We start from the raw sequence: 26403 nt of genomic DNA on the forward strand, positions 1-26403 counted from the left end.
GGTCCTATTTCTAATTCTGGTTTAGCCCTTTTGTGTGATGCTGAGCAAATAATTTCATCTTTGTCAATCCATCTTCTCTCTTGGCCTTTTGTCAGCTTGTCTATTTAACTTGTAAGCTAAGAGGCAGGGATTTCCTGCTTAGCCATTGCTACAGTGTGCTAAGCACACTGGACTCTTGATCTCATTTGGTGTTTCTAGGCATTACAACAATGCAGTGAAAAAATTGAATGCATCAAAGGTGGGTATAATGTGCTACTGGAAGTCAGTACTTAAACAGATCTGAAGCACTCCCCGGGTGTCTTGCATAAAACAGTTCAGCACAAAACTCTGCTGTTCAGATGAACTTGGCTTCTCCTCATTTAGCTTCACCATAATAACCTTTAAACAGTATGGCTTTAAGACCACAATAAGTCCAGATACAGAGATAGGAGCATTAGCTCCTGTTGGTCACTGTGTGGATTTTACTTGACCCTTAGATATTTCACAGGTTAGTTCACCTTGCTACTGTGCTTTCTCTGTTTAAGGCACTTTCACCAACTGCTTTCTCAGCAGCTATGCCAGTTTACAGAGCATCTTTCCTTCTCCACATTCTCTTTACTGGGCAAAGGGCAGGGAAAGCTGGTACCCACCAGGCATAAAATGTACACTTACTGCAATATTCTTTACAAACAGCAAACGGTATTTGATGCAGTTATGTAATATGAAGGGTAGATTTTACAACATTAACCTGGTTAAACAAACAAACAAAAAAAAAAAAAAAGAAAAAAAAAAAGAAAAAAAGGATTTTTACTCTTTCAGCCGAGTTCTCCTTTTAGCTGCTTTTCAGCTTTTACTGGGAAAGAAAACAAAGTGCATGTGGCAGAAAGACAAGGTAGAAAATCAACAGGTTTTGCAGAGTATTGCAAGTCAATGCTGTTAAAATCTCCTGCATTCCACAGCATTCTTCACAATTTACTATTTACATAGTAAATAGTCAGTGGGCCTGAAAAATACTATTGTTATACTTATATATATCTTAATCGCAAACCTGAAGTGGCCAGAAGTAAACAGGAAAGAAGAAAAAAAGAGGAAACTAACAAAGAGCTTTGAAAAGGACCAATTTAAAAACACAGTTACATACTTAACTAAAAATACCACTTTGAGCATTAACAAATTCTGATTATAGAGATGGATCTGACAGGCCCTGCTAGAACTGGAAGCACACATAGCCTCTCACACCAGTAGGAAGTGAAATACCTCTTTGGAAAAAAGGGAACACAATTGTTAGAAGTGCTACCCAGAGACAGAAAAAAATCAACAGTAGGACTGTAACACTAACTACAGGGAGCCCAGACCCTGACAAGGTCAGAGAAAGGACATTCAGCGTGAAGTGTCCTCAATCTTCATCCAACTGTTTGCCCCAGCCCACTCCTTAACCCCTCTCTCACCTTGCAGTAGATGGCAAATCCAGATTACAGGCAGAAAGGAGAACAAAAAAGCAAGAAAATGTGACGTGAAGCTATGTAAATTAAGCTTTAAAATGGTAGCTGCACAATGTTGCTCATAAATTTAGAATCTTAAAAAAATACCTGGGACCTACAGCGGTGGCCACAAGATACGTGGTATGTTACATGGCTCTGCAACTCGCCAATCAGTATCTTCTAGCCTCACTTTCTGGATTTGAAAGCTGAAAAGCATGTTCCTTGGGGATAAAACCTGGGCCTTCCTGTTGCTACTCCATCAGCTTGGATCCAAATTCTGCTTGAAGAAAGTTACTGCAGCACTACAAAGGTTTGGTGAGCAGGCAGAATTTAAGATTCAAGGCAGTTTAAATCATTCATTATTTAAGATAATGGAAAAGTTCTCAAGTGCCAAGCTGATGAAATATCTACCAATTAGTAGAATTAGTAGTTGAAGTAGAACAGTGCAAAATGAAAACCAGGAATGCTTCAAATAGATTTTGGAAAGGGATTTGCTAGAGGAGAGGGTCATATGCATGGAAATTTATCAAAATACCATCCATGTGGACACACCTATATTGGAATTAAAAAGTGTTTCTTTCCCATCCTCCCCTCCTGATTTAAGCTTCCTCTACTCCCTTCCAAAATGTCTGACACGAATAAAATGCATGCATCCTAACTGCTTTAGTGTTAAACTTCCTTCAGCAAAGGATTAAAGCCAGTTCCTACAGAAAGAAAAATTGTGCCTTTTTTTCTTTTACGTATTAGCTCAACACAACTCATACTAGATGCCGTACCACCACCACATTTGACTAATAAATCATTGCTCTCTCCTTTATGCTAAATCAGCAACTACATGCTGCATCTTCCATCAGATATTTACTAACAAACGTTTTCAAGGAGTTCTTGGGAATAAAGCATGAGAAAGATGTATAGGTCCCACTTAAGCTTGCATACTACTATGTAATAGAAACTCCTACTGTATTTGTCAAATAATGCAGAATTCTAGCACAGACAGCTCTGAATACCAGCCAAAAGGATGGGAAAGTTACCTTGAGCAGAAAGTAAATTAAGACAAACTGGTGGTGTTTTTTTCCTCAATGTCTTTACAGTAATTAATTTTACATGAGTATAACAATCAATTTGTGGAAGAAATGCCCTTTCCATTCTTATCTACTGTGTGGATATCTGTGACAACAGTCTCATGGAGCATAGTCACCCTGGATCAGATAAAACCAATGAAGAAACTGAAGCATTTTCTCTCAAATCTCCATAAGGAGTTCATTTTCAAGAAGGCTGTAAGAGACAAACAAACAAAAAACTCAGCCACCAAACAGACCAGTCCTCTTATCTGGAAGAAACATGAGAAACAGCCTAACCACATAGCGTGTGGTCAGCAGCAGACTACAGTTAAAAATACAGCATGAAATGCTTGTTCTAAACCTATATCTGATGTAGAATTATTTATATAGGAAGTGGAAATGAAAAGGATACCACAAAGCTGAAAATCTGGTCGGTGTTCAAGTCACAGTATTTGTGCTCTGTCCTACTGCAGTGGGCAGAAAATTATTGTTTGCTACAGCTAAGGTAAGACCAGATGCTCTTAACTCAACCAGACACTGGCACAAGTTGTTTGTCAGAACGGCACAGGGTGAGAAGATGAATGGAGCTAAAATTACAAGTTTCCTGCATAAAGGAGCAACACATGGCAAGCACGCTGGTCACAATGGTGAGGCCAACAACCAGACAGTGACCAGCACAGAGACTGCTGCACAGCAGCCAAGTGTGCCAGTACCGCTCCAAAAGGCGAATGGACATGTTAAAAGCTACACTTCCATGGGATGACTAACGGGATGCAGCACCACACGTTTAGACAGTGGGGGCAAGGAAAGAGATAAGCATGTAGCCACAGAAATCCTACAAGAGAATTGTTAAGGATGTACTACAAACACACAGAGACCTGTTCTCTGTCTTGTCTGAGTTTAGCACTGGGGAAAAGCCACCTGTACTTTTAAAAGTCTGTATTATTGAGCAAAAAGAGTAACGCAAAACAGGAACTTTAATAAGAAATATCTGCTCTATTTCTCAGTTTTAATACTTAGAGAAATAAGGACTCAAAAGCCACATCCAAAGATAGACACCATTTGGGGAAAATGGGAAACCTTAACCATCTCTCCTGAGGGCACTCAGCCCAGGTTGAATGTGAGCAATGCCCCTCATGGACAACACTGGGGTTCATCCTGCAAAGCCAGACTGCTCTAACACTTTGGAGCAAGGAAGATGCATGCAGACTCTTGACTTAAAGTCTCCAGTGTCATGCACATGTAGAGAAGAGTTTTCCAGAGGGCAACCTCATTCATGATGTACAGAGAATGCAATGCTCTCCAATCTACCTTGACTTACACTTTATCACAAGTATTTAATTATAAATATGAGGAACAATGTAAACTGTGAAGAGCTGAAGAGAAGTAAATCCAGATTTACCCTTTCCATCAAGGAAGACACCATGTACTCCATGAAACAAACACCACAAGCTTTCTGTGGAGCTGGAAGTCTCTAACATACAGGGTCTCCTTGTAACTACATGACCAAGAAATTGTGCCTTAAAATCTGTGGGCACGTCCTTTGTTCATTTTTGGAAGATTTTAACCCAAGATGTGGCACTCCCTGAAAGCCTGATGTAAATCAAGAATACTGAGAAGAAAGCTTTTTTTTTCTAGACAGGTAACAAAACTGTGTAGACATGTTAATACTTGCTGCTTTTCCTGTTGCTTCTTCACTGCCTCACTGGGATTTCGAAGCAAACACCTGCTGGTTCTCAGTTCACAACATCTGACATACTCCATTCTTATTCCACTGGGATTTTACTATAATGTTTTCAGTATCAACAGATGCAACAACTCTAACACACTTGCTGTGTTACTGTGCACATGTTCAATGCGTGTCTGTACAAGAGGCAGGCTTGTGCAATGGCACAAAAGCTCACTCTTGCAGGCACATTTCAAAACCAAGCATCCTAGGGCAAGAACAGCAGTTCCACAGGGCATTTTGGTCAAAATAAAAAGCCCAGACCATGGGTGTAAATAGGGCAGAACTCTGCAGGATTGCAAGAATGCATGTTTTACTAGAGCAGTCCCCAAAAAGACCAGCAGTCTGCTTGTACTGTGAGCCCTCTGGAAACAAAGCCTCATTAAAGTGGAAAAGGGCTAAGAGAGCAGGAGAGAAGAAGTGTGCTGGTCATGCAGTGTGCATGTCAGCCCTCCAGCATGGGGAGAATGAAGACTGTCCATAGTGTTAAACCAGGAGATGAAGTGTTCCCATAAGAGCTGTAGAGAAAGGTTTGGACTTCAAAGGAAAATGCAAGCTAATAAACACAACCATTCTTTTCCATGTAGAGGACAATCATCCTTTGGAACAGTTAGGGGAGGACAGTGCTGTAGCCTGTAACTGTCTCTATGCCAGTACCAGATGGTAAAGGGCTACTGCCCACAACAGCATCCTGCCTTGGCAATGGTCTATTTGACCTCCAGAATTAAACAATGACCATGCAACACAGAGGGTGACATCGAAGCGGGGAAAAAAATAATACCCCTCAGAAGGGAACAGGAGAGTGCCTCAACTTGAGGCACATGAACTGAACTCTTGACACAGTACTCAGTTACTGCTCTGTCCAAACACGAACATAGGGAGGCTCCTCCTTCCCCACCCCTCTTCCCAGCTCAACCTTCAGCATCTGTCCAAGAGGGTAGACAAAGAAACTTCCATGGGGTCTGCTGGGTATCATCAGTCACTGACAGTTGCTCTGTGCAGTATCCATATTCAGAAGCGTTCTGCACTGAACAGAACAGACTCGTCAGAGGCATGTGTCACAACTGTGCACATCCTTGATCTCTGTAATCCACAGCACTGACCAGTTCTCCATACAGAAAGGGAAAAAGAATTCCTGCTGTTACAATAGTGCACTTAGCGAGTTGTATGATGTATAAGGTGCATGTAAGGAACAATAAGATCCTACATGGGGCTCCATAGCAATACACTGATTATAGCAATCCCAGCCACAGGACAGGGCTGTGGTTTTACCCTGGAGGAGCATGGGCAACAGAGAAAGTGGCTGCCTTCTGTTCAGGTGGTGGGAGAGACAGTGAAATGGGAAAGCAAGAACTTACCTTCACTCCATCTGACTTCTTGTTCAGCAGGCTTTTGGCAGCTGTGGAGAGAAGAAGAAGTAGGTCAGATTTTGGTTTCAAGACTTCTTTCTCTCTCCCCATTTCTCTCAAAAATGCACAAAACTTCAGAGGGACAACCATCCTGCTAATTCCTCTCTTAACAGCAAGAGACCTGGAAAATAGGCCAAGTCACTCATCAAATCCAACCTGATAGCAGGAGGGTCATCCAGCCTATCTCCTGTTCACTTATTTAGGCAAAAATGCTCCCAGTTTCACTATCTCAGGAACACCAAGTATGAAATGGTAATTTAGAGCTCCTCTGCTTCAATCCTCCGTTCATACACTGTGACCCCATCCCAAAGTGTCAGCAGCTACAGGGGAAAAAGCCAAAGAAATCTGTCAGATCTTTGCAACAGGATAAAGGTTGAAGGTGCAACCATAACAGATATGGCTTATAAAGGAGGCACTGATAATTCAGAGGCCTCTTAATTACTGCTATTCACAGTTACCCTGAGGATAGCTGGATAGTTAAAAGGAAGAGACAGAAAAAGTGCAAAAGTCAGCATCTGACAACTGTTAAAAAAAAGAATGACAAAAGAGACCAGAACTAAGCTGAATTTCTTCACTGAAATATAAAGATGCTCTGCTGTGCTCAACTTAAAACAACTGGCACTAACAATGAAACTGAGAGCATGATAAACACACAAAGAGAGCCCACAACAAATCCCTGGCAGAAGGCACGCTTGGGAGTGATGAAGGAGCTGCTCCATCTATTACAGCAAAGTGGTACGTTGTCAACGACTGTCAACAGTAAGATCCCATCTACAATCTCAACAGATATAAAACATAACTTGCCTACTTATGAAGAACATATTCAGTTGTTTCAACTTCTGTAAACAGCATGCTAGACAACTACTGGACCAACACACTGATACAGCTCTCCTAAGCAGCTGTTGGGAAGCACACGGGTCTGGGTACTTGACCTGGATTTGAGGTCCAGCAAAGATAAGACTTAGAGAAAAGGCAAATCCTAAGACAATGCTCACATGCCTGTTGAAGTGTTTCACTCCCAAAGACATGCTGACCAACTCGTGCACAGAGTGCTTAGTCTCTCTAGAAGCAGCAACATTAGGCAAAAAAAGGTTTTTGCAATACCTAAGCAACTGTCAAATTTTGTGTCAGCAGCATTTTCCACCCTACCATAAGACCCTACAGATATGGATTAACTAGACAATATTAGCTGAGCTGGTGCAAATGACTACAGCATCTCCTCACAACAAAGAGGTGGTATCCCATAGAAGCTTATTAGAATATTTGAATTATTTTCCTAGTTCTACTCTCTAATACAAGTATAAAACTAGATTACGACTTTGTTTTCATTGCAGTGCTCAGAAACCAAGAACACTGGAAAAAACTCGTGCAGAGGTTTTCTGAATGAGATGTGCCAAAACACAGTGTTCCAAAGTGCACACATGAAGGTGGGCAAAGTGACTCAAGCAACTGATTCACCCTGCAAGAGTCTCTTTGCTGAGTGTACACATACTAAAGCATAGTAAGATCTAACAAATAAGTTCTTGCCACCTTCAGGGCACAATGAAGGCCAGGTTGATTGTACATGAAAGTGAGAAGGAGAACAACATGACTATGGGGTCTAAAGGGGTCCAGTGTTTATACCACACATACATCAAGGCATCTCTCACAACAACTGCTGAAAACAAGAAACTGTTATTGCTGCCTTACAACACTTCAGAAGGAGTAAAGGATTCTACAACTTAACAAATACGGCAAATGGGACACCCTCAGAGTGAAAAAAACCCCAAACATCAGAGAAGCAAAACAGTACCACCATATGTTCTGGGAATGACCCAGACAAGCAGGGAAGTAACATTTTTCACACTTTCTGCAGTTTTCCCAGAACTTCACATTTGTCTTTGAGGACAGAACATGGCTGAAATCATGTTCTATGACATGAAAGCAACTTCAGCTGAGAGTCCTTTGTGCAGCACTATGTAATGTTGATCCAGCGTCTCCTGGTGCAGCCTGCCCGTCCAGCCTCCTTCCCTGATTGCACCTCTGCATAGCACACACTGCTCTCCCACAAGCCTGTCAGCATCCCACTGCTGTAGAAAGAAACTTGATCTGTGTTGTGTTTAGTTCGTGTATCACAGTGTGGTTTAGAAGGACCTAGAGAGCCCATGAAGTGCATTCACACACAAAGATGACTGCAGACACCTCAAACAAAAGGGAAGCGTGCAGGTTTCCCCACAGGTCAACCTGTACATGTTATAAGACAGAACTTAAAGGGGACACTAGTGGAATTTCTACACAAGCAACAGACAAGACTTCCTGTAGCAATAATAATTTTAGAAGACAGGCAGATTAGCTAAGAGACAACAGGAGGAGAAAAATTCAAGGACACATGAAGGCAGGTTCTTTACTGTTCAGGAAATGATCTTGTACCCAAGCTCTGCAGTTTTCCAGGCATGAGATACTAGTAATAATTTTCTTCCCAATTCTAAATGTTAAAGGGATTAAATTGCCTCTTCTTAGTGAGCTAAGGGTTCCTCTAGAATTAAGCAATACAAAAGCACATGCTGCTAACCCAGCAATTTAAAAACACAGTTCTGTCCCCAGCGTAACAAGACACCCTTCAGTTAATCTCTGAAGAGAAACACAAAAAGCCTCCCGTGCACACACCCCAGCACTCTCTTGAACTTCAGGGAGAGGAGGATAAAAGTAGAAGGAATTCTTGTGACAATTTACATCCACTCTTGATGATAAATATGGCCATACTGATAAACATTTAAACACAGTAATGAAATCCATGTCACTCTGGGAAGCTGCAAATGGAAGTTACATACTGAAGTCCACAACTTCAGCAGGTCCACACTGTAGTAGTTAAACACCATTCATTAAAACCCCTTACTGTTTCTTAGGGAATCTGATAGACACAGAGAAAACACTTAAAACCAATTTAATTTTTCATTAAATGGGACTTCATCTTCTGCTTGGGAAATGTAGTTCCCAGTGATCTCACATTAATTTAGTTAAAGCTCTGGAAATATCTTGATAATTTTTTCCCCTCCATATTTTCATCTTTTGAATTCACACCAGGAGGTTTGTGTTCACATGAGCCATGTGATTCAAATTTCTGCTCCTGAATGGAGATCTACATAACATAACACAGCAGCAACTTCAAAAATTACTCACTTTGGTTAAACAAAAGGATCCAAATTCTAATCTGAGTATATACACGCACACACACAAAATTCCAAAAATTCAGTTTCACATGCACTTCTGCAAGGGAGCTATAACAAGAAAGCATAAGATTTCAGTATCTGTATTATTTCCTCCTTCTTGCTCTTTAGTCAGCTCAGAAATGTCTCTGTACAGGTTACACCAAACATGCACAGGCATATTTGGGGCTTCTTTAGTTAGAAAGCGCTCTGCTCCTTGGATCTGCCTCCAGCCTCTCTCAACCTCACCTATCGAGTTAAAAACTCAGAACTGCACATTGGAGAGTTAATGAGGATCTGTAGAGACACATAATGAATTCCAGCTATTGTCACAAGCTGCCATAACAGCTCCCTCACAAAACTGACTTGAACCATCAGTGACAGTTACCAAGAAAAAAAGCTCTGCATCTGTTAAAAATAGAGGTTTCATGCACAAGACTTAATTACCTGCAATATCTGCCCTAAGATCTATTTTGAACAGAGGACTTGTGCTGAACCTCTTGAGAGTAGTGAGTTTCACAGAGTATGAAAGCTTGTCGAACACCTCCCCAAATTAAGAGTTGCAATCCAGTTAGGAAAACCGTGCTAAGAATTTCACGTAGTCCACTTGTCAGTTGTGCATAAAAATGAACTTACGGAGAAAGGCCATTTCTCAGCACTTTGTGAAGATGGCTGCTCCTAAGGTGAAAACCAACATTTTCTCTCCTTTCACTCAGCTTATAGCAGACTTACAGAGTTTTACCTAAATGAGCCCAGTTCCTCAAATATTACAGGAGACTGAGAACCCTGTCAACTTCCTCCTAGTAATAAATTTACATTTACTTCTCAGAAAATGGTTTAGGAGTTTCATGCATATAATCTAATCTGTTGATTTACCTGACTGTACTTCTATATTCTGTAAGCGAATTCAGATCAGTGTTTGCTTGGGTCATCTGAACTGCCACAAGTAAGCACCCAAATAATCCTGTGTATACCCTGATGTGACCCTAACAATCCCACAGTGAAATTCAGATCACAACGTTCTCTCTCACAGCTGAGCGAATATCAACCAGAGAGAAGCTACAAATCTTTATTATAACCAGATTTCAACTTCCTGACTTATACTGAAAGGAGTGCAACTGTACCTGCTGTTAACAAATAGCCTACAGCTGGCCTGAGACGCAATCTTTTAATAAGAACCACAAACAGACAATATTAAATTGTTGAATATATCATAACTTGGGAAAGGAGCCAGATAACTTTCCTTTTTCTTTAGTTTAACTGATCTGGGACAAAAGGCACCTAGCAAGCAAGAAATTACTCATAACAGAGTAATTAAAACTTTTTTTTTACTTTGTAAAACTAAGATTTTTTTGATGGGCTAAAAAGAAAAAGAATACTGCTACAGACTCTTTAAGCATACAGTTTGTCACAGGCTAAAACCACACTGTCCAGTGAAGGAACTCCATATTACAACTGCAACACAGGAGATAGCAAGGACAACAGGATTACAGGAGTCTTCTCATATTTCCTGCAGACAGTACTATCGCGCCTAATTAATTGGTACTGGGGTCACATGAGCCTTCATTTTCCTCTCGGTTCAAAACATCTGTGAAAGAAGCTTTTAGGAGATCTCATCCCCAGACAGGAAGAAGCTTCTCTCTTCATAAATCTAGTTTCCTGTCTGCTGGGAATGGGGCTTTTAAAGGCCCACAAAATAGTGTCACCCAATTAGAGAAAATAAAAATCCCTTAAGGGCTTTAGGGAAAGAAACAAGTGCTATTTCAGAACTTTTCAAGGGCAGTTAGGTGACCTGTCACGATAGGGAAAGTCTGAGCTCTACCCAAAGTTCCTGCATGAACTTTCTAACTTTTTACTTTTAGTTAGCATGCACCTATTCCTCAATTCCATGTATTTCAACTGCAGCAACTTAAAAAAACCCCAGCTAAATTAAAAAATAATTACAGTTTTAAAAAAAGTCAAGCTAGCTATACACAGAGTCCTGCAAAGAAAACAGGAATAGATGATCTCCCATTTTAAAAAACACATAAAAATATACAGAATTGTTACTCCCCACAGAGATTATCAAGGCTTTGCATCTAAATTCATGACACCTCTTTCTGGACAGTTTACCTAAATGTCTCATACTTGGGTCCACAGTTTATATTCAAAGCAGAACTCACTGACACTGAGAACCCTGCGCTCACTATGGGCCACCGAGGATTTCCTTTGCTTCAGCTGTTAACTGAGGTGGGTCCAGCAGCTTCAGCCCTTGAGACAGAGAAGCTTGAGCAGAGCAAGCCTTCACCTCCTCGATACCAGCTCAGGGATTAAGTGGATGTATAGGGTCACGCATCATTAAGGAGAAGCCTTCTCTCTCAGGCATTTCATGTACTCAAAATCTGGGCCACAGGAGATTTTCATACCCAAGCACTTCTGCAGCTTCATTAGAAATGACAGCATTTGCAGACTAAAAATTAACCTAAAATTTCTGTTTTAAAAAAAAAAAAAAATTGTTTCTATTTCAGAATCATCAATTACGTGAAATAAAAACTTGCTGTCTAAATAGACCAAAAAATGGTTCTTACCAGCATAAAGCCCAAGAAAATGTTTAGTTTTGTACAGTCCTGTGGCAGCCCTGTCATTGTGCCATAGCTCCTCAATAGAATCAATTTCAGAAAAGCGTATATAATTTTTAAGTCCTATAATAGCACAATCTTGGGACAGATGAATGGAGAAAATCATTCTGTCCCTTTAAGGCCAAACTGTGAGAAATGCAGTAAAGAGAAATTGCTGTAGCTGCAAGTAATGCCAACATATTGGCACAAGTTCACCTCAAAGCAAGAACCAAGGAAAAAAGTTCTGAAGTTGCTGAGGGTCGTCCCTTAAATGTAGCATGGTTTTACAAATTTTAATTTATTTTTTTTTTAAATCATCATACAGGAGGTTAAAAACACAGAGAATGTATATATGAACGTGCAGTTTGAATGCTGGGATGATCATTTCACAGGCGTTTTCATTCCAATTACAAGACTATTGTAACACCACCCAGAATACAAGTATTGGTATCTACCAATAGTAAATGGTTAGATAACATTAATACACTTCCATTTCATTCATCATCACTTAGAATCCATAAAACAGACTTTCACTTGAAAGTAACTGTAGTCAGGTGCAAAAAAATCTGACTTATGCATTCATGATTGCCCTTTAAAAAGAGGAACAAAATTGCGAGGAGGGTAAAGAAAGCAAACAATCCCATAAACCAAAAGCACTTGCAAATAGAGGTTTTCCACCCAAATGGAAATGAACACAGATAAGACTGCATCACCTAGATGTGCCGAGCCAAGACAGTCATCTTCCAAAAACCATAGATTTGCATGTTGAGATTTGCATTTTCAGTAAATGCACTACGTAATGCAGTTGGGTGGGAGCCAGACTACCAGCTATTAAATTTAAAAGGATGAAAACCACTTCTGAGAGTCCAAGAAGGAAAACTCTAATAGCCAGATGCTTCAGACCCATTTTTGATGAGTCAAAGTAATACAATATCCAAATAGCTCCAGTCCCTATTCTCACCAATATTCCTTTCCTGTCCCTGCTTCAGGTCTAAAGGACACACCTGATAAGAGTTCTTGACTCCTGCTTTGCGATGGGAAAGCTAACAGTGCCAGCTAGAATTTCCCAAAAGTAATCTGCTAACAAAATATCATGAGAGGATTATGGCAGCTGCCTTCATTTCTGTTTGTAACATTCTACAGCACCATATGCTTCTCCCCAAACAAATAATTTCCTATTTGACACTGGTCACCAGCCAAGGCAAAGTGACCACCTTTACACCATCATGAACTGAAAGCTCATGTTTCCTCCCCTCCTACTCAACCCCCAAATGGTTAAAATATACTTCAAGTCACTCACATGAAACAAAACCAAAGAAGGGATGGGAACATCGAGAACTTACCCGAAAAATTCCGAGACACAAGCATCGTTGTGAGGATTGCACCCTGTGGGGAAGAGAAAGCAGGGATAACAGTGTGTCACTTGAGAAAGGAGCTGGGCTGACCCATGGAGAACACAATGCATCAAGTGCTAGTGCAGAGATATACCAATGCTACCCTGAAAAGTCCTAGGGTATCCAGGATTCCCACATGTGCCTGGTTGGGCCTGACACGGGACCACTCCGAGTCCTGCCTTTCTAGAGTGGCAGCTAAGTGCCAGTCAGGATAGCCTAGGAAATCTAAAATGGCACTAAGAGTTATGCTCAGACTTTTATCTGCTTCCTTGCTTTCAAATGGTAGGTAGCAGAGGCTCTGCCCCAGCTACAGGCAACTGGTAACACTAGTACTGGAAGGCAGAAAGTGTTCAGAACTAAAAGGTCCAGGACTAGCTGCTCTATTTCAACTCTCTGGCAGAAAGTAGAAGTAGAATATGTAGCAGAAGAGACATGGGAAGCTTAGAGCTCTGGAGAAAGAAACTACCTAGCTCCTCAATACACTACTTCAGTACTCCGTACCGGGGGTTACATAAGGTACTTCTCTAAAAGAGCACTAGTCACAAAAAAAGATACTGTTGGTAGAAAGGCACTAACCTCAAAGTCAGAGAACTAAAAACAAACTTAAGGCAAATTAAGATCTGCTTACCTTTAGCTTCCTTCTAGCATTGAACTTTCTCAAGCATTCCACAGTCTCCTGCCTGTGCATCATCGATGCGACAGTGGATCGTTGCTGAAAAACAAGAACAGCAGAAGATCAAGAACAGATCAAGAACATACACTAACCAAATCAGGCAGGGAAGTTTGTTCCACTTGCACACAACTGTGACACAAAAGATGACGTGGCCACGCCTCTCACCACTGCACAGCTGCAAAACACCGCAACGGGTTCACAACTTAAGAACATCCATCAAGATGTGTTAAATCAAGGTAGGCTATTACAGGACTGTGCCTCTGTGACTGAGGTACAGGTGAGAATCAATGCTCCCTGCCTTTCAGGCACACACATGACTTAAGACAGTAAGAAGATGAAGCCAAATGAACAAGCATACTCATGAGGGACTGAGTTAGAAGCACTACAGAAAAGGTCTGTGTTGCATTAGTTACAGCTTGAAAGGGAAATTCCGAGCAGTAAGTGACTACTAGTGAGCAATAGCCTTCCTGGACATGGCAACCCCCTGAATATAAGTGCTTTACTAGCAGAGTTCTTGGCATTTTTGTATCAATTTTGCAGAAACAGGTTTTCAGTGTGTAAGAGGAAAAATCATATAATTCTATTGTACCAATGCAAAAACCTGAGCATAACCTCTAGCCAGTGATGCACATCTGTCATCCACAGCAGACTGCAATCCCCTCAGCTGCAGAGAGACAACTTCCCAGAAGCATTGTAGTCATTGAGACCACATGAAGAAATCAAGAGACTCATGCTGCCAAGCATTTAGAGCACATGACTTATGCCAAAGTAGCTGTTGCTCTTGCACAGAGCCACAAGCCTGAATTCCCTTTACAAGGACACTGGATGAATTACTAACCTGGCAGACCAGTGTGTACAAAGTCTCCACTAACTTTCTGCAGCTTGGAAAATAATTCTGCAATACCCAAAAGAACTCTAAACCATTCTCCTGTTCAGTTAGTTTCATGGGAAGTCTCTGCTTTGATCCTATTGTCAAAGCTAGTCACCCACTGCAGCACACTCAGCAGCGTGTGGGGAGAATGCAGCCATACTGTCCTCTAACAACTGCTGGTGGTCACTGTTCGTCCAGTCTCCTTAGGAGCGAAAGGGATGTCCAGTTGTTCAGTGTAAGCTTACAAGAATAAGGACAGGCACTTCAAAAGTTCACTAATGCTAAGAAAGTCAGTGTCTTAGATAAACTTAAGATTTCCTACAACATTTACTTTCAAGGAGCCATACATCTCCAGAAAGGAAATGTATGTTGCACACACAGGGACTGCAGAGCAAATGGAAACAACAGACTCAACACGAGGCAGTTTTGGTGAGAGGCTGACATGTCTGTGAAGTGAAATCTAACTCCCCATAACTCAAGAGAAGGAAAGCCTCTCTTGGACTGCTCTATATTATGTTGCTACAAGGAGCAGGCTATCATAATACATCTTTGGCTACAGGTATTGTGAGGAAAGGTAAATATACAGGAACTGTCACCCATTACAAACATGCAAGGAGAAAGAAGAAAAAAAAGATATGCACAGTCTCAGCTAGTGTGAAGTTTTGACTTCCAAGGAACTTGCATCACTTTACAGCAGTCACTACACTCCTGTTACACAGACGTTCACATAAGTAAGTTTAAATTGCTAATCTGCTGATTTGTGGTGGAAAGACAAAACCACCACAGTTTTACAAGAACAAATGAGTAAAGGAACACACTAGACCCATCCCAGAAGTATGCTGTGCTATTACAAGAGCATCCAGTTAGACTTAGGTGAGACTGTTTCATCCTTCAAAGATAAAAGTTGCATCGTTGCTGTCCTCCCCTACACCCACTCCCAGCTTTGTCCTGCAGTTTCCTTGCCAGCTTTGCAAAAAATGAAAAATACTTATGTGTGAGGTCTGGCAAGACAGAAACTACATACACAGAACAGCAAAAGATTTTTTCCTGATTTCAAGTTTACAGCCAGTTAAGCTGAAGCACAGCAGAAATGTCCCAAATGCTGCAAAGATACTATGCCATAAACTGAAGTAGAGATGAAGAACAAAATGATCCAAAAATTTTTGTCTGATGCCAAACTCCATTTGACATTTTAGGATGATATGGATTGGAAGAGGAGATGTGGGGAAAACCCAGAAACTACAGATATTGACAAAACTTCTAAAAGAATAAGGGATTTTTTTTTTCCAGTGGCAATAAATGCACCACAGCATGACAAAGTTGGCTTATTGAAGGTGATTATCCAAAAAAATCATAATTTGAAATGTTTAAAATAATCTGGGTCCTTCAAGCCTTCCTGACATGTCCATTCAGGGTACGCCACAAACCAACCTGTAATAAGGAAAACACTTACGCAGACCCATGGATGTTTGAGAGCCTGGTCAGCTGTGATGCGCTTTGCTGGGTTTATCGTCAGCATCTGGTTGATCAAATTCTTGGCTTCAGGAGTCACAGTGTCCCACTCAGGTGATGGGAACTAAAAGAGGAAGAAAGAACAGATGATAAACGGAAAATACCTTCTACTAGCAGGCAAGATCCTCCCCCATACACAGCTGAATTTCAGCTTTTGCCCTTTGGATACCAGGGCTAAAACATCTGCAAAACCCACCAATTTTTGTGAAAACCCATGCTGAACAAAAACCATACAGAGTCCAGCAAATGAGTGGTACCAGACAGCAGGACACACCTGTACCATTCACCAGACACAGGCAGGAAGATTAAGAGTTTAAAAGCCTTTTAGGAATCATTCAGACCTTTGAATTTCTTTCACACTCAACAGTCAAAAATGTAAAGTCACAAATCTTTTTGACTGAGTTCTTACACAAAAAACCAAGCACTATCTTTTTTTACCCTACCTGGCTCTTTCTCCAGCATGCTAAAAGCTGTAAAAGCATATGCAAAATCACAAACACTGAACTACAGCAAAACCACATGAAAGCAAAAGCCACTAACAAGGAACATCCCATCAGGTACATATTTTCCCACCATAAAGCACAATATCCTGGAACACAGTAGTCACTTAGGTGTAGCAAGTTGTTAGCAACCATCTACCATACCAATATCATTACTTGGGGAGCAAGAGAGATGTAACAGTGGATGGGAAAACAGAAGCATGAAAACATAGTAAAGAATTTAAAGTATTTCAGCTGCTGATCATCTATGAGGGGTAACTGCTCTCTCCTACAATTCCATTAATGATGAAGAGGAGATATTTACACCATCCCCCAGATGCTTGCATGTGGTATGGATGACAGCATGCTGAGATAAAATCCGATGAATCTACTGTACAAATACAGGTGAACTTGAGAACACAAAGACAAATATACTGTTGGGGCAAAGCTCCCTGTCTTTAGATGGCAGGAAGATTGACCCATCTTGAGCTCATTTTCTTACAGAACTACATTATTTAGAAGAAGTTTATCCCATCTCTTTTCTCCTGCATTTTGTGCTTTACTCAGTTGGGACACAAAAATACACCTGCCATATCTGATTTGCATATAATCTTACTTCTGTATTTGCAGGCATCAGCAAGGCATTATACAATTTGTTCCACAAAAGTTGCAAGAGACTACTCAAAAATTATGATACTGAGCTTTCAAGCCAGGACACTTCCTCCACACCTGAACTCTGAAGTAAAGTCTTGCAAAACCCCTACCAATAGCACAAAGTCCAATTTACTATTGACAGTTCCATCATGGTCAAGGAAGAAAAACAGACTGGTCCTGTGCATACAGGCCCTTTGGTGCTGCGGGAAGGACACCAGGGGCAGGTACATCAGTAAAACTTGAACAGTTTTCTACCAGGCAAAACAGGGGAATAATCTACTAAAGTTGTTCACTACAGGGAAGAATTCAAAACCAGCAGACAGATAAGGAGGGATCAGGCACTCCTGAAGTGCTTTGAAAATCCCCACCAATATAATGAGTGCAAACCCACTTAAAATGAGAACAAGCAACACAAAAACTAGAGAGGCAGGAAGGCAAGAAAAGAACACAAGTCCATTTAAGGCTATCAAGTACAAAAACATCACTTCCCTTTCTCTCAGGAAGCCACTGAGCCAGGACTCAGGGTTAGCCAGACCTTTGTTCTCACCAGTACAGACACTCTCATGGTCTCAGCACAGAATCTGGGAGGTAATTGGAGTCCAGCAGAATCCTCACCTATTTTTTTTTTTTAAATACAAACCACAAGACAGCCCTACAAAATGAATCCCCCAACTTCCTCTTGATATTCATGCCCACAGGCTTTGAGCTAGGATTTCCAAGAGTTCCCTCTTCCCCCTTGAGCCTCTCCTTACATGGAAGAATTTATGTCAAACATTCAAGCTGTGGTACCCAAGCCCCATTTTACACCACCTTTGCTCCCCAGTACTAATCCCCTTGCTATTCCTCTTTCAGGCACTTTTCACACCTCAGTTTTGCCGTGCTCTAAGAACTGTTCCATGAACTGCTCGGCTTTTTACCAGAACCTCCAACCCGACATGCTGATCCCCACCACAAAGACACCCCTCCAACAGCCCCCACCATTCATTCTCACTGGGCTCCATGCTTTCCATGGCTGGAAGAGATACCACTATGGCACAGAGACCAAAGGCCATAATTTAAGCTACTGTTGTACAGAATACATCCCCATACTTTTTATTAGGCCTTGATAAAGATAAGCTCCTTCATTCTACCTTCCGTCTGCTCCCCTGAGAAAGTTAGCATTAGCTACATCTGCAACACTTTGTGGTAAATGACTAGAAGACACCATTTCCCACCATTTCCCTAGTGACCAGCAACATCCTGGTGCCCACTGTGATGCTTTCCACATATCTTTCAGTAGCCCCAAACAGGACTGTATCCCAGGCAGTGAAGACAACGAGGTATATGAACATGCCAAACATCACTTTGCAGAGAAGCTTGGGGCCTGCTGCTGGACACCAAGTAAGATAGTGCCTTGTTTTGGATGGCTTCTACACCCATGCAGGTACTCAGCAAGAAAGTGCCCTTACGTCATAGGCTCCGGCTTTGATCTGCTGATAGAGTTTGTGCTGATCTTCATCCCAAAAGGGAGGGTACCCCACTAGTAATATGTACAGAATCACTCCTGGGAGGGAGAGACACAGATACACTATGGTTAGGCTAATACGCCAATTATTCCTTCAGCCCCTCTTCCTTCCCTCTCAACAGTCCCCAAGGCAATGCTTGCTCCATATCTTCATTTGCCATCATATTTAGCCTTCTGAGGTAGCAAAAGACAGTATAAACCTCTCATCTGCTGAACCTCACCCCGGGACTTCATGTTCAGCTCTTAACACCAGCTGCCAAGAGCTAGAACAAGGTGCATGATGTCCTACCCTACTCTGGCTACCACGGCTGGCGAGCCACAGCTCCCAGCTGCTCTCAGAGTAAAAAGAAGCCACATGTCCTGGGGTTGCTGGGCAGCAAGAGGCTATTTAGGAAGGACTATGTTTTTAGACGCTTATTTTGCATGGTCCTGGGACAAAAATGACACTGACAAAGCTAACACTCCTGGCCTGCAGAGAACCATTGAGTCCAAGTCAGGCAACCCTGGTATCACAGATCTTTAAACTTATCCATCACAGATACATTTACACTTACTTTTAAAAAAAATAATCCCTCTTCAGTATTTCATATTCTACATAGTTAGTGTAAAAGGAAACTGCTACAGTTATCTAAACAAATGACTCTGCAAAGCATAGACAGGTCCTATCTTTTGAGACTCAAATATCTGATGGATGGCCTGAGGAAAGGATTAGGAGCCAGAATCAAATGAGTTCAGGCTCCAGTATTAATTCCATCTACACAAGGTGCTTATTCTCAAGTGTGCCTTTATGTCTCCACCCAAAAAGATGCAGCACTGCACACCCTCCCAGTAATAGGCTACAAGGAATTGCTCTTTTACATGAAATCATGTTGTTTAAGTGTAAAACATTTTGACAGAATCTTACCACATGCCCATATATCCACTGGTTTTCCATAAGGATCTTTTCTTAAGACTTCAGGGGAGAGGTAGCCTGGAGTACCAGCAAACCCTGCCAGGAAATGGATGACATGAAGTACTTACAGTACTCAAGCAGAAGAGATCTTGCCATATCATAAAATCCACTAGTAGTAACCAACAAATTCTAAAACCCAATTCCCACCCTTCATCTCGTATTTGCTAGAGCTGCCTCTTAGTATACCAACAGAAAGAGGGAAGAACATCTGAAACGGAAAATCAGATGGGATTGAGTGTCTATGTATTGCAGGAAAAACAGAAGACTAAGAGGGACCATGTCAACCAGCTGGGCACAAACTCGTATGCCAGGCCTTATAGCATCGTTACACATAATGGCTTGGAGTTTGAAAACACAAGACACAGATGGGACACGTCGAATTGCCAAATGGTGGGGGCAGACCAGGAGAAGCAGTCATCTCTCCAGAATCTCGGCAGCACTCAGTCTCAGAGCTGTTGTTTAACCTGAGAAGGTCTCATGTCTAATTATGTTTTAGCTAAACAAAGACAAGGCCAGGTCCAAATGTGTCCTGAGGAAGGCCAGGTCAAATGCATTTCTGTAAAATGACCAAACAAAATTCCAGATATCTACACTTCTGAGCAGTAGGAACGTTCAGATCAGGGTCTAAACTTAGCAGCTGCCTTCATCTCTGACACTAGCACCTACTGTAAACTGAGAAGAAAAATAGATAAACACATAGTCCTTTTTTCTGTCTTTATCTATCATATTCTTTCCTCTATTGCACTTAGGCTTGTGCCCAAGACCCAGAGGCTGAGATGCTTGAAAAAGAAGCAGCAATGCCAAATACACAGAAGTGTGCTGGACGAGCCAAGAGGAAGTACTCAGGGAGGGTGCAACTCAACCAGCCGGCAGGAAATGGGGGAGCAAAAGTGGGAAAGCTCAGTCTTACCAAACCAGGCCTGCTGCTCTCCCTGGACTTCTATAGCCAGTCCAAAGTCAGCCAGTTTGACAGCAGCACCCTTACATTTACTTGCCAGTAGTAAATTCTCAGGCTGGGGAGAAGAAAGAAAAAAGGAGGTAAGAATGAAAGACTCACATCCTCGTTAACACCTCTTAGCTTGTATTCACATCATCATATTCCACCTGCTGACTGAATTGAGCATGCAGTACTAAATCTCTTCAGGTGAAAACACAGAAACAGCAATGAATGGCACTGACCTAGAGTGGCAGACAATTCTCACACCTAACACAAATCCTCTGGCTCCTCTGTGGGAGCCAGAGCCTCTCCCAACTCAGCCCATACATTACATGCTGACACCAGAGGGCACTGGCAGTACAGTTCCTGCAGCACGTAAGCCAAAATTTGTTTCTGCCCTCCCCGAAGAGAATAACTGGAAGGGTGGGGAGGGGGGGCAAGAAGAGAGGGATGATGCAGTAGATACAATCTGCAGTGATGTTTCTCCCCATGAACAGTAGACAGTCCCCAAGGCACTGGAAAAGTAAATATGATGCTAATAAGGGCTGCCAAATTCAATGCCATAATGTGGGAAGGCATCATCTGGATAGGCAGTAGTTTTCATCCCTTACAGAAAAAGCCTCAGCCTCAAACTGGCATAAGTAGCACAGCAGTGAGTATTCTTGTAAGCAGTTTTTTCATGCCACACATTTACAGCAGCATAAAATATTCTGTCTTGCTCCTGCTGCCATCACCTATACAACAAGCAGCCATGTCACTTCCCCCATGGACCAGGAAAGGGAGACAGACTTTTGCCCCTCACATTTCCATGAATCTCACTTGGATCATAACTCTGTTGTGGTCAGTAGAAGACTTCAGCAGAAGGCTTAACACAATTCCAAAAACTGGAGTGAGAGCTGGTAGCTTCCTCTGAAGCACCAGAGCAGCCAGTTACATGGGATCCCTTGAAACTCCAAAGCCTTTAAGGTAGTAGCTATTATGGCTCTGCAGGAAGATCAACTTGGAGATAGGCAGGACAAATGTTATCTCTCATCCTATCCCCTTTTGATCATTTGTGCAATTCATATCAAGTTGATTTTTTAATTGAGCAAGATGGAAGCCTGGAAATCCAGAAAAAGGAGCTTGTCTCAGTTTCACAAATCTGACGAAGGTCTTTCTTTGCAGCCTGCTCACCAGTTTCATCCCATGGCAACACTTTACCCCTGTTCTGCCTGACAGGCATAAGATGCTTTGCTTATTCATCTGTCTTGAAGTACTGGGCATGTGCCTCCTTCTGCCTCGAATGAAGGGAGAACAGCCTTCCCCACCACAGCCCTTGCCATAAACAGCATGGAAGGAGGGGAAACTGGGTCTCAGTACATTTGAATGTCACTGGCTCTTCACTGTATGGGAAGTGGAAAAGATTGTGTTAATCAAGCTACACTAATGAAAATTCGCTGCTATAAACAAGACCCTAAAGCAGAAGACAAATGAAATGTTCTGAAAATCCCTCCCAACTCCATATCACAGCTGGGCTTAGCTTGACTAAGAAACAGTGACATTTAAGCCAGGCTTATGCTAACTAAGCACTATTTGTAGTTGTGTTTTAGAAGCGAACACCTTAAGGCTAATGGTGCTTATCCATGTGCATGTTTGCCAACATATGGGTTGTCTCAGGTTTCAAATACTTTTTGGTGAGGATGTGAATGCACTTTGTAATTTCTTATGGTCCCTATGGGCAGCTCAACGTTTGACATTCTTTAATAGCATGTCAGCCAAAAGACAGGCTTATGTGAGGGAGGTGCAAAAGACAAAACTTTACTTGAAGCAAGCTCTGCAGTTATTACACACTGATCCTGAAGGCCAAGCTTTTAGCAAGGAGCTAAATATAACATAAAAAAACACAGGATTTTTCATAGCTAAAAGAAATTATTAGTCTTCAGGCCTGGATAGTTTCAGTCAATCAGAGCAAGAAACAGAAGAAACACATTAACTACAGTGAGGAGTGTCTAGCAGCTGATAAGTTCTAAACAAGTTGCTAACTTTCATACAAACAAAACTTTTGGAAGGAAACCAGATTATACATCTGAACTCAGGATGTGAAGGAAAACTTACCCTGAACTGGAAAACACTACTGATTTTCACAAATGCCCTAATTTTGGACAGTAGTACCTCTTGAATATTGCTTTCTCAAGAGCAAGTGTCAGGTCTAATTGAGAGCAGCCATTCCACAGTAGATCATTTGCATGTTTTCACAGTGCTATGAATCAGCGGGTCAAAAGTGTTGCATGGGAGTTTGCCAGAAACACTAAGGGTTATCCACCAGATCAAAACACCAGAGGAACATTGCCACCAAGCCTGCAACGTGCTTTTGCCTTGCTCTCTGCAAAATATTTTTCTACTTTCCCCCTTATGCATTGTTTAATAAGCCAAAATCAACACTAGTAGCCTGTGTCACCCTGCATTAATTTAACTGGACTGCTGGTGACCATCACCATTTCCACTTTAGACAGAGAGGGCTTCAGGGCAGGCAGACCTTCCTGCACAAATCTCTTCATTCTGGAACCTGCCCAGCTCCCAGTACAGCAGGCACAGTGTGGGAAGGGAGTTTAGGTAACTACACTGTGGTGGCTCTGGGTCTGTAAATGTGTTATAATTTGGCAAATGGTTGATTCACCCAGTGTTAAACCAAACAGCAGTTTTGGTTTTAGATTTAAAGTGCTTCTGCTGATGAGAGAAGAAAGAAATGACACAAAAAATTCTTGTTGAGCATCTCTGCCCCAGCACAATGGCATGTGTTTGGCAACACTGCAGAATAAAAATACACATGCTCTGTGCAGACAAACTCATCCTGGCAGATTGAACAGAGATTGCTCCAGGTCTCTAGAGATCTCTTCAATCACAAACTAGAAAGCATCCTTCATTATAATGAATCCTACCCAAGTTTCTCTGTAAGTCTACTGTACTCCAAGATTCACAACTACTCCATCCTGGAGCTGCCTCAAAGAAGCTGAGAGCTGGCAAGGTTCACCAAGACTGAAAACTTCCTCAGGAGTTCAGCACACCCTCCAGAAAACTCTGAAGAAGCAAATCTGTGCTTCAGGAACCCCTGAGCCTTGTTCAAGTAAAAAAACAAAACAAAACAAAACAAAAACCAACAACAAAAAAACCCGCCAGCTGGCAACACAGTATTCCTGTCTTGCCTTCCAGTGATCCCCTGGCTGCACTCCTCAGACTACAGCACAGAGGAAACATTACCTTCAAGTCCCTGTGCACGATATCATGCTGGTGAATGTGATTCACACTCTCCAGTATCTGATGAATACAGTGGCTGAAAGATAAAGGGGAGAGACACACAGAGTTATGCACACAAATTTGACATCTCATCCCAGAACTATTTCCCTAACTTTTATACTTGTACTAGGTGGGAGTTCAAGACCCCAGGCTGAATCCCTTCGTCATGACCACTGGATGTCACAGCTCAGTACTGTCACAGCTGAGCATCCCCAGCCCCCAGCAACAGGATGCCAGATATCTCTTCTATAGCACGACCATAAAGCCTCTTTCCTACCTCCCATCATTTCCTTCCCATCACATTAAGCCTCTGACTTGTTCCTTCAGACAACAGTGCCCACCCCACACAGAACAACCAAGCCATCCAAGTATCTGCAAACAGCAGCCAAAATTGTGCAAGCAAGACCAAATAACTCCAGGAAACATTCCACTGGGCTAGTCCCGAGCGAAGAATAAACTGAGAGAGAGCAGCAGCCTCCCCCAGCAAATTCAGGATGACGATGCCTGGGCTCCTGCCAGTTTGCAAAGCTTTCAGAGCAGCATCTCAAGCACTTTATATACACAATGCGCACACACACCCGCTTGCTGGGTGCCTTTTAAGTACAGATCCCACTTAAGGGGTTAGTAATCTGAAAAGCAGACTCATTCTGTTAAGTGCAGTGTGCTGCACTCCCCCAGCTCACAGAAAACCCTGCCTCTGCCATTCTCACTGCTGTAAACCACAAGGCAAAGGCAAGATGTTATTTACACCTGTCGCATAAGAACAGCACAACACGCCCATGGGTGAGATTCCTGGTTGAAACCATCTCTTCCACTAAACGTTTACTCAGCTGCCAAGGGTGAATGTGTAATGGAATAGGGATTTTGACAGCTATGGCTGGGCAGTAAGCATGCAGATGTGGGCAACTCAGAGAGGGCTATGTCCTCGCTGCAGGATCTCTCAGTCACCTCACCGACTTCTACAAATCTCAGGGGAACAAATTTGAAACGAGTGACATATTTGAGGGAAGGGAAAAAGGCTTCTGGAAAAGATGGGAAGAGGGTGAGGGGGAGGAAGAGAAGACGAGGTGCAGCACTATGTGTTTGCTACCCCCACCCTTCTGGAGCTGGCAGTATGATCCTTAGGGTCGGAATCCATGAAAATCTCCCCGCTCCCAAAACAAAAATGTATAATTAGAACAGAGCTGAGTCTGAGCGAGAGAGATTTTCTGGCCAAAAATGGCAAAAGTGTGAGGTGTCCCAGGCAAGCCAAACACGGCAGATTGGCACGGACCTCGCTTCCTTGCTCTCCCAGCCTGCTCTGGAATTCAGCACGGCATGGGGAGAGAAAGGGAGGAGTTTCACTCTGTCATCTTGTGGGCACTTTGAGACCTGGCCGGCTGACAATTAGAAGGTTGAGCACCCCGAGGAGAGCTCACAGAGCAACAGACAGTTCTTCTTTTCCCCTAACTCTGCCATAATTTTCCTGAGCAGTGTCAGTCACTGACAGCTCTTGAGCTCTTCAGGGAACAGGCACCGGCAAGAGGGACAAGGGAAGGATTGTGATTGATAACCTCAGAACTTCCCAACGTCAAGGCAGAGCGGCACGACTGTTTATTCATCTGAGATGGTGTACCTACAAGGTCTGTACACCCCACTGAAAACATCTATGGGGCTCTCAGACCTCTTTGCCAGAAGCCCCACCAGAGTTGATGAGTTCACCGGCCTTCCCAGTTACCAGATGGCTCACGGTAGAGCACGCAGTGCAATGCCTCATTTGAAACCCTGCAATGCCCAGGAGACAGGCTGTAAGTGTACCACAGGGAAAGCAAATAAGTGCCTGCAGACTCCATCAGCAGTAGCTACACTAACACACTCTCTTCTTCCTTGCACTCAGTATCATCTTCCTCACAGGACTGCCTACCAAGCTCAACCTGCCACAGTGCCAACTACTTCCATCTGACCCCTCTCTTCTCATGGCTCCCCTAACTCCTGCTTCAGCAAGGGTTAGTATGGGATAAGAACACAAACACAGAATAAGCAGAGTAAAATGTCACCATTGGGTCACTTCCAGGCCATGCTAAAGCAAAACAGGAGCGGCCTAATCCCAGCTTTGATTCCAGATGCTGTGTGTCCAGCAGATGGATGGGTCAGAGAACACCCTCAGCTACTGCTGCAGAGAATACACTGCATAAAGAGGGACAAGCACATGCCACTTCAGGAAGCTCACAGGTAGGAGAGAAGGGACACATTGAGGAAAAGAAGGGCATAACTCTAAATATTTTTAACATTAAAATATAAAGGTTTCTCTCACATATTGTGCCTTTTCTTACTGCACTAAACAACTCACAGTCAGAGAGGGTTTCCACAGAAACACAGTCTTCAAAGCTCCCTCTCCCCACTGTCCTGTAAACCACTACCTAGACACAGGCAAATTGAATAGGTCTGCCCAACAGCAAGGGCACATTACTGGAAACCGTGCTAGGAGAAGGTAGAAGCCAAGCAGGCACACCTCATAACCACAGGACAACTCTCCCCTACATTTGCTCAGTAAGGACACACTATCACCAGAAAGGTCAGGTAGACAAAGCCGCTAGCAATGGTTCTCCCAGTAAAGAGCACAGCATCTGCAAAAGGCAGAGCCAGCAGTGTCTGCAGGTAGAAAGGGCTAGAGCTGCAGCAAGGTAGGTTGACTGGTGACAATAAGTTTATGCTAACAGCAGAAAGAGGAATTGTT

The 26403-nt window shown here is 42.5% G+C and overlaps 1 protein-coding gene across 21 annotated transcripts in view; it reads right to left on the reverse strand.

Annotated features, from left to right (window-relative positions):
• Positions 1–26403, reverse strand: part of CAMK2G (calcium/calmodulin dependent protein kinase II gamma) — a 133546-nt gene that overhangs the window by 22984 nt on the left and 84159 nt on the right. For all 21 annotated transcript variants that reach the window (XM_050336485.1, XM_050336400.1, XM_050336452.1 and 18 more), the window contains exons 6-13: positions 23652–23724; positions 20388–20490; positions 19430–19513; positions 18470–18564; positions 15830–15952; positions 13461–13544; positions 12782–12824; positions 5606–5646 (exon numbers count right to left, since the gene is read on the reverse strand). In XM_050336485.1, the coding sequence (XP_050192442.1) occupies positions 5606–5646; positions 12782–12824; positions 13461–13544; positions 15830–15952; positions 18470–18564; positions 19430–19513; positions 20388–20490; positions 23652–23724 (646 nt within the window). The remainder of the gene's footprint in view (positions 1–5605; positions 5647–12781; positions 12825–13460; positions 13545–15829; positions 15953–18469; positions 18565–19429; positions 19514–20387; positions 20491–23651; positions 23725–26403) is intronic.

Source organism: Myiozetetes cayanensis, unplaced genomic scaffold (assembly GCF_022539395.1).
Source record: "Myiozetetes cayanensis isolate MyiCay16 unplaced genomic scaffold, myiCay2020 scf10, whole genome shotgun sequence".
NCBI classification, from domain to species: domain Eukaryota; kingdom Metazoa; phylum Chordata; class Aves; order Passeriformes; family Tyrannidae; genus Myiozetetes; species Myiozetetes cayanensis.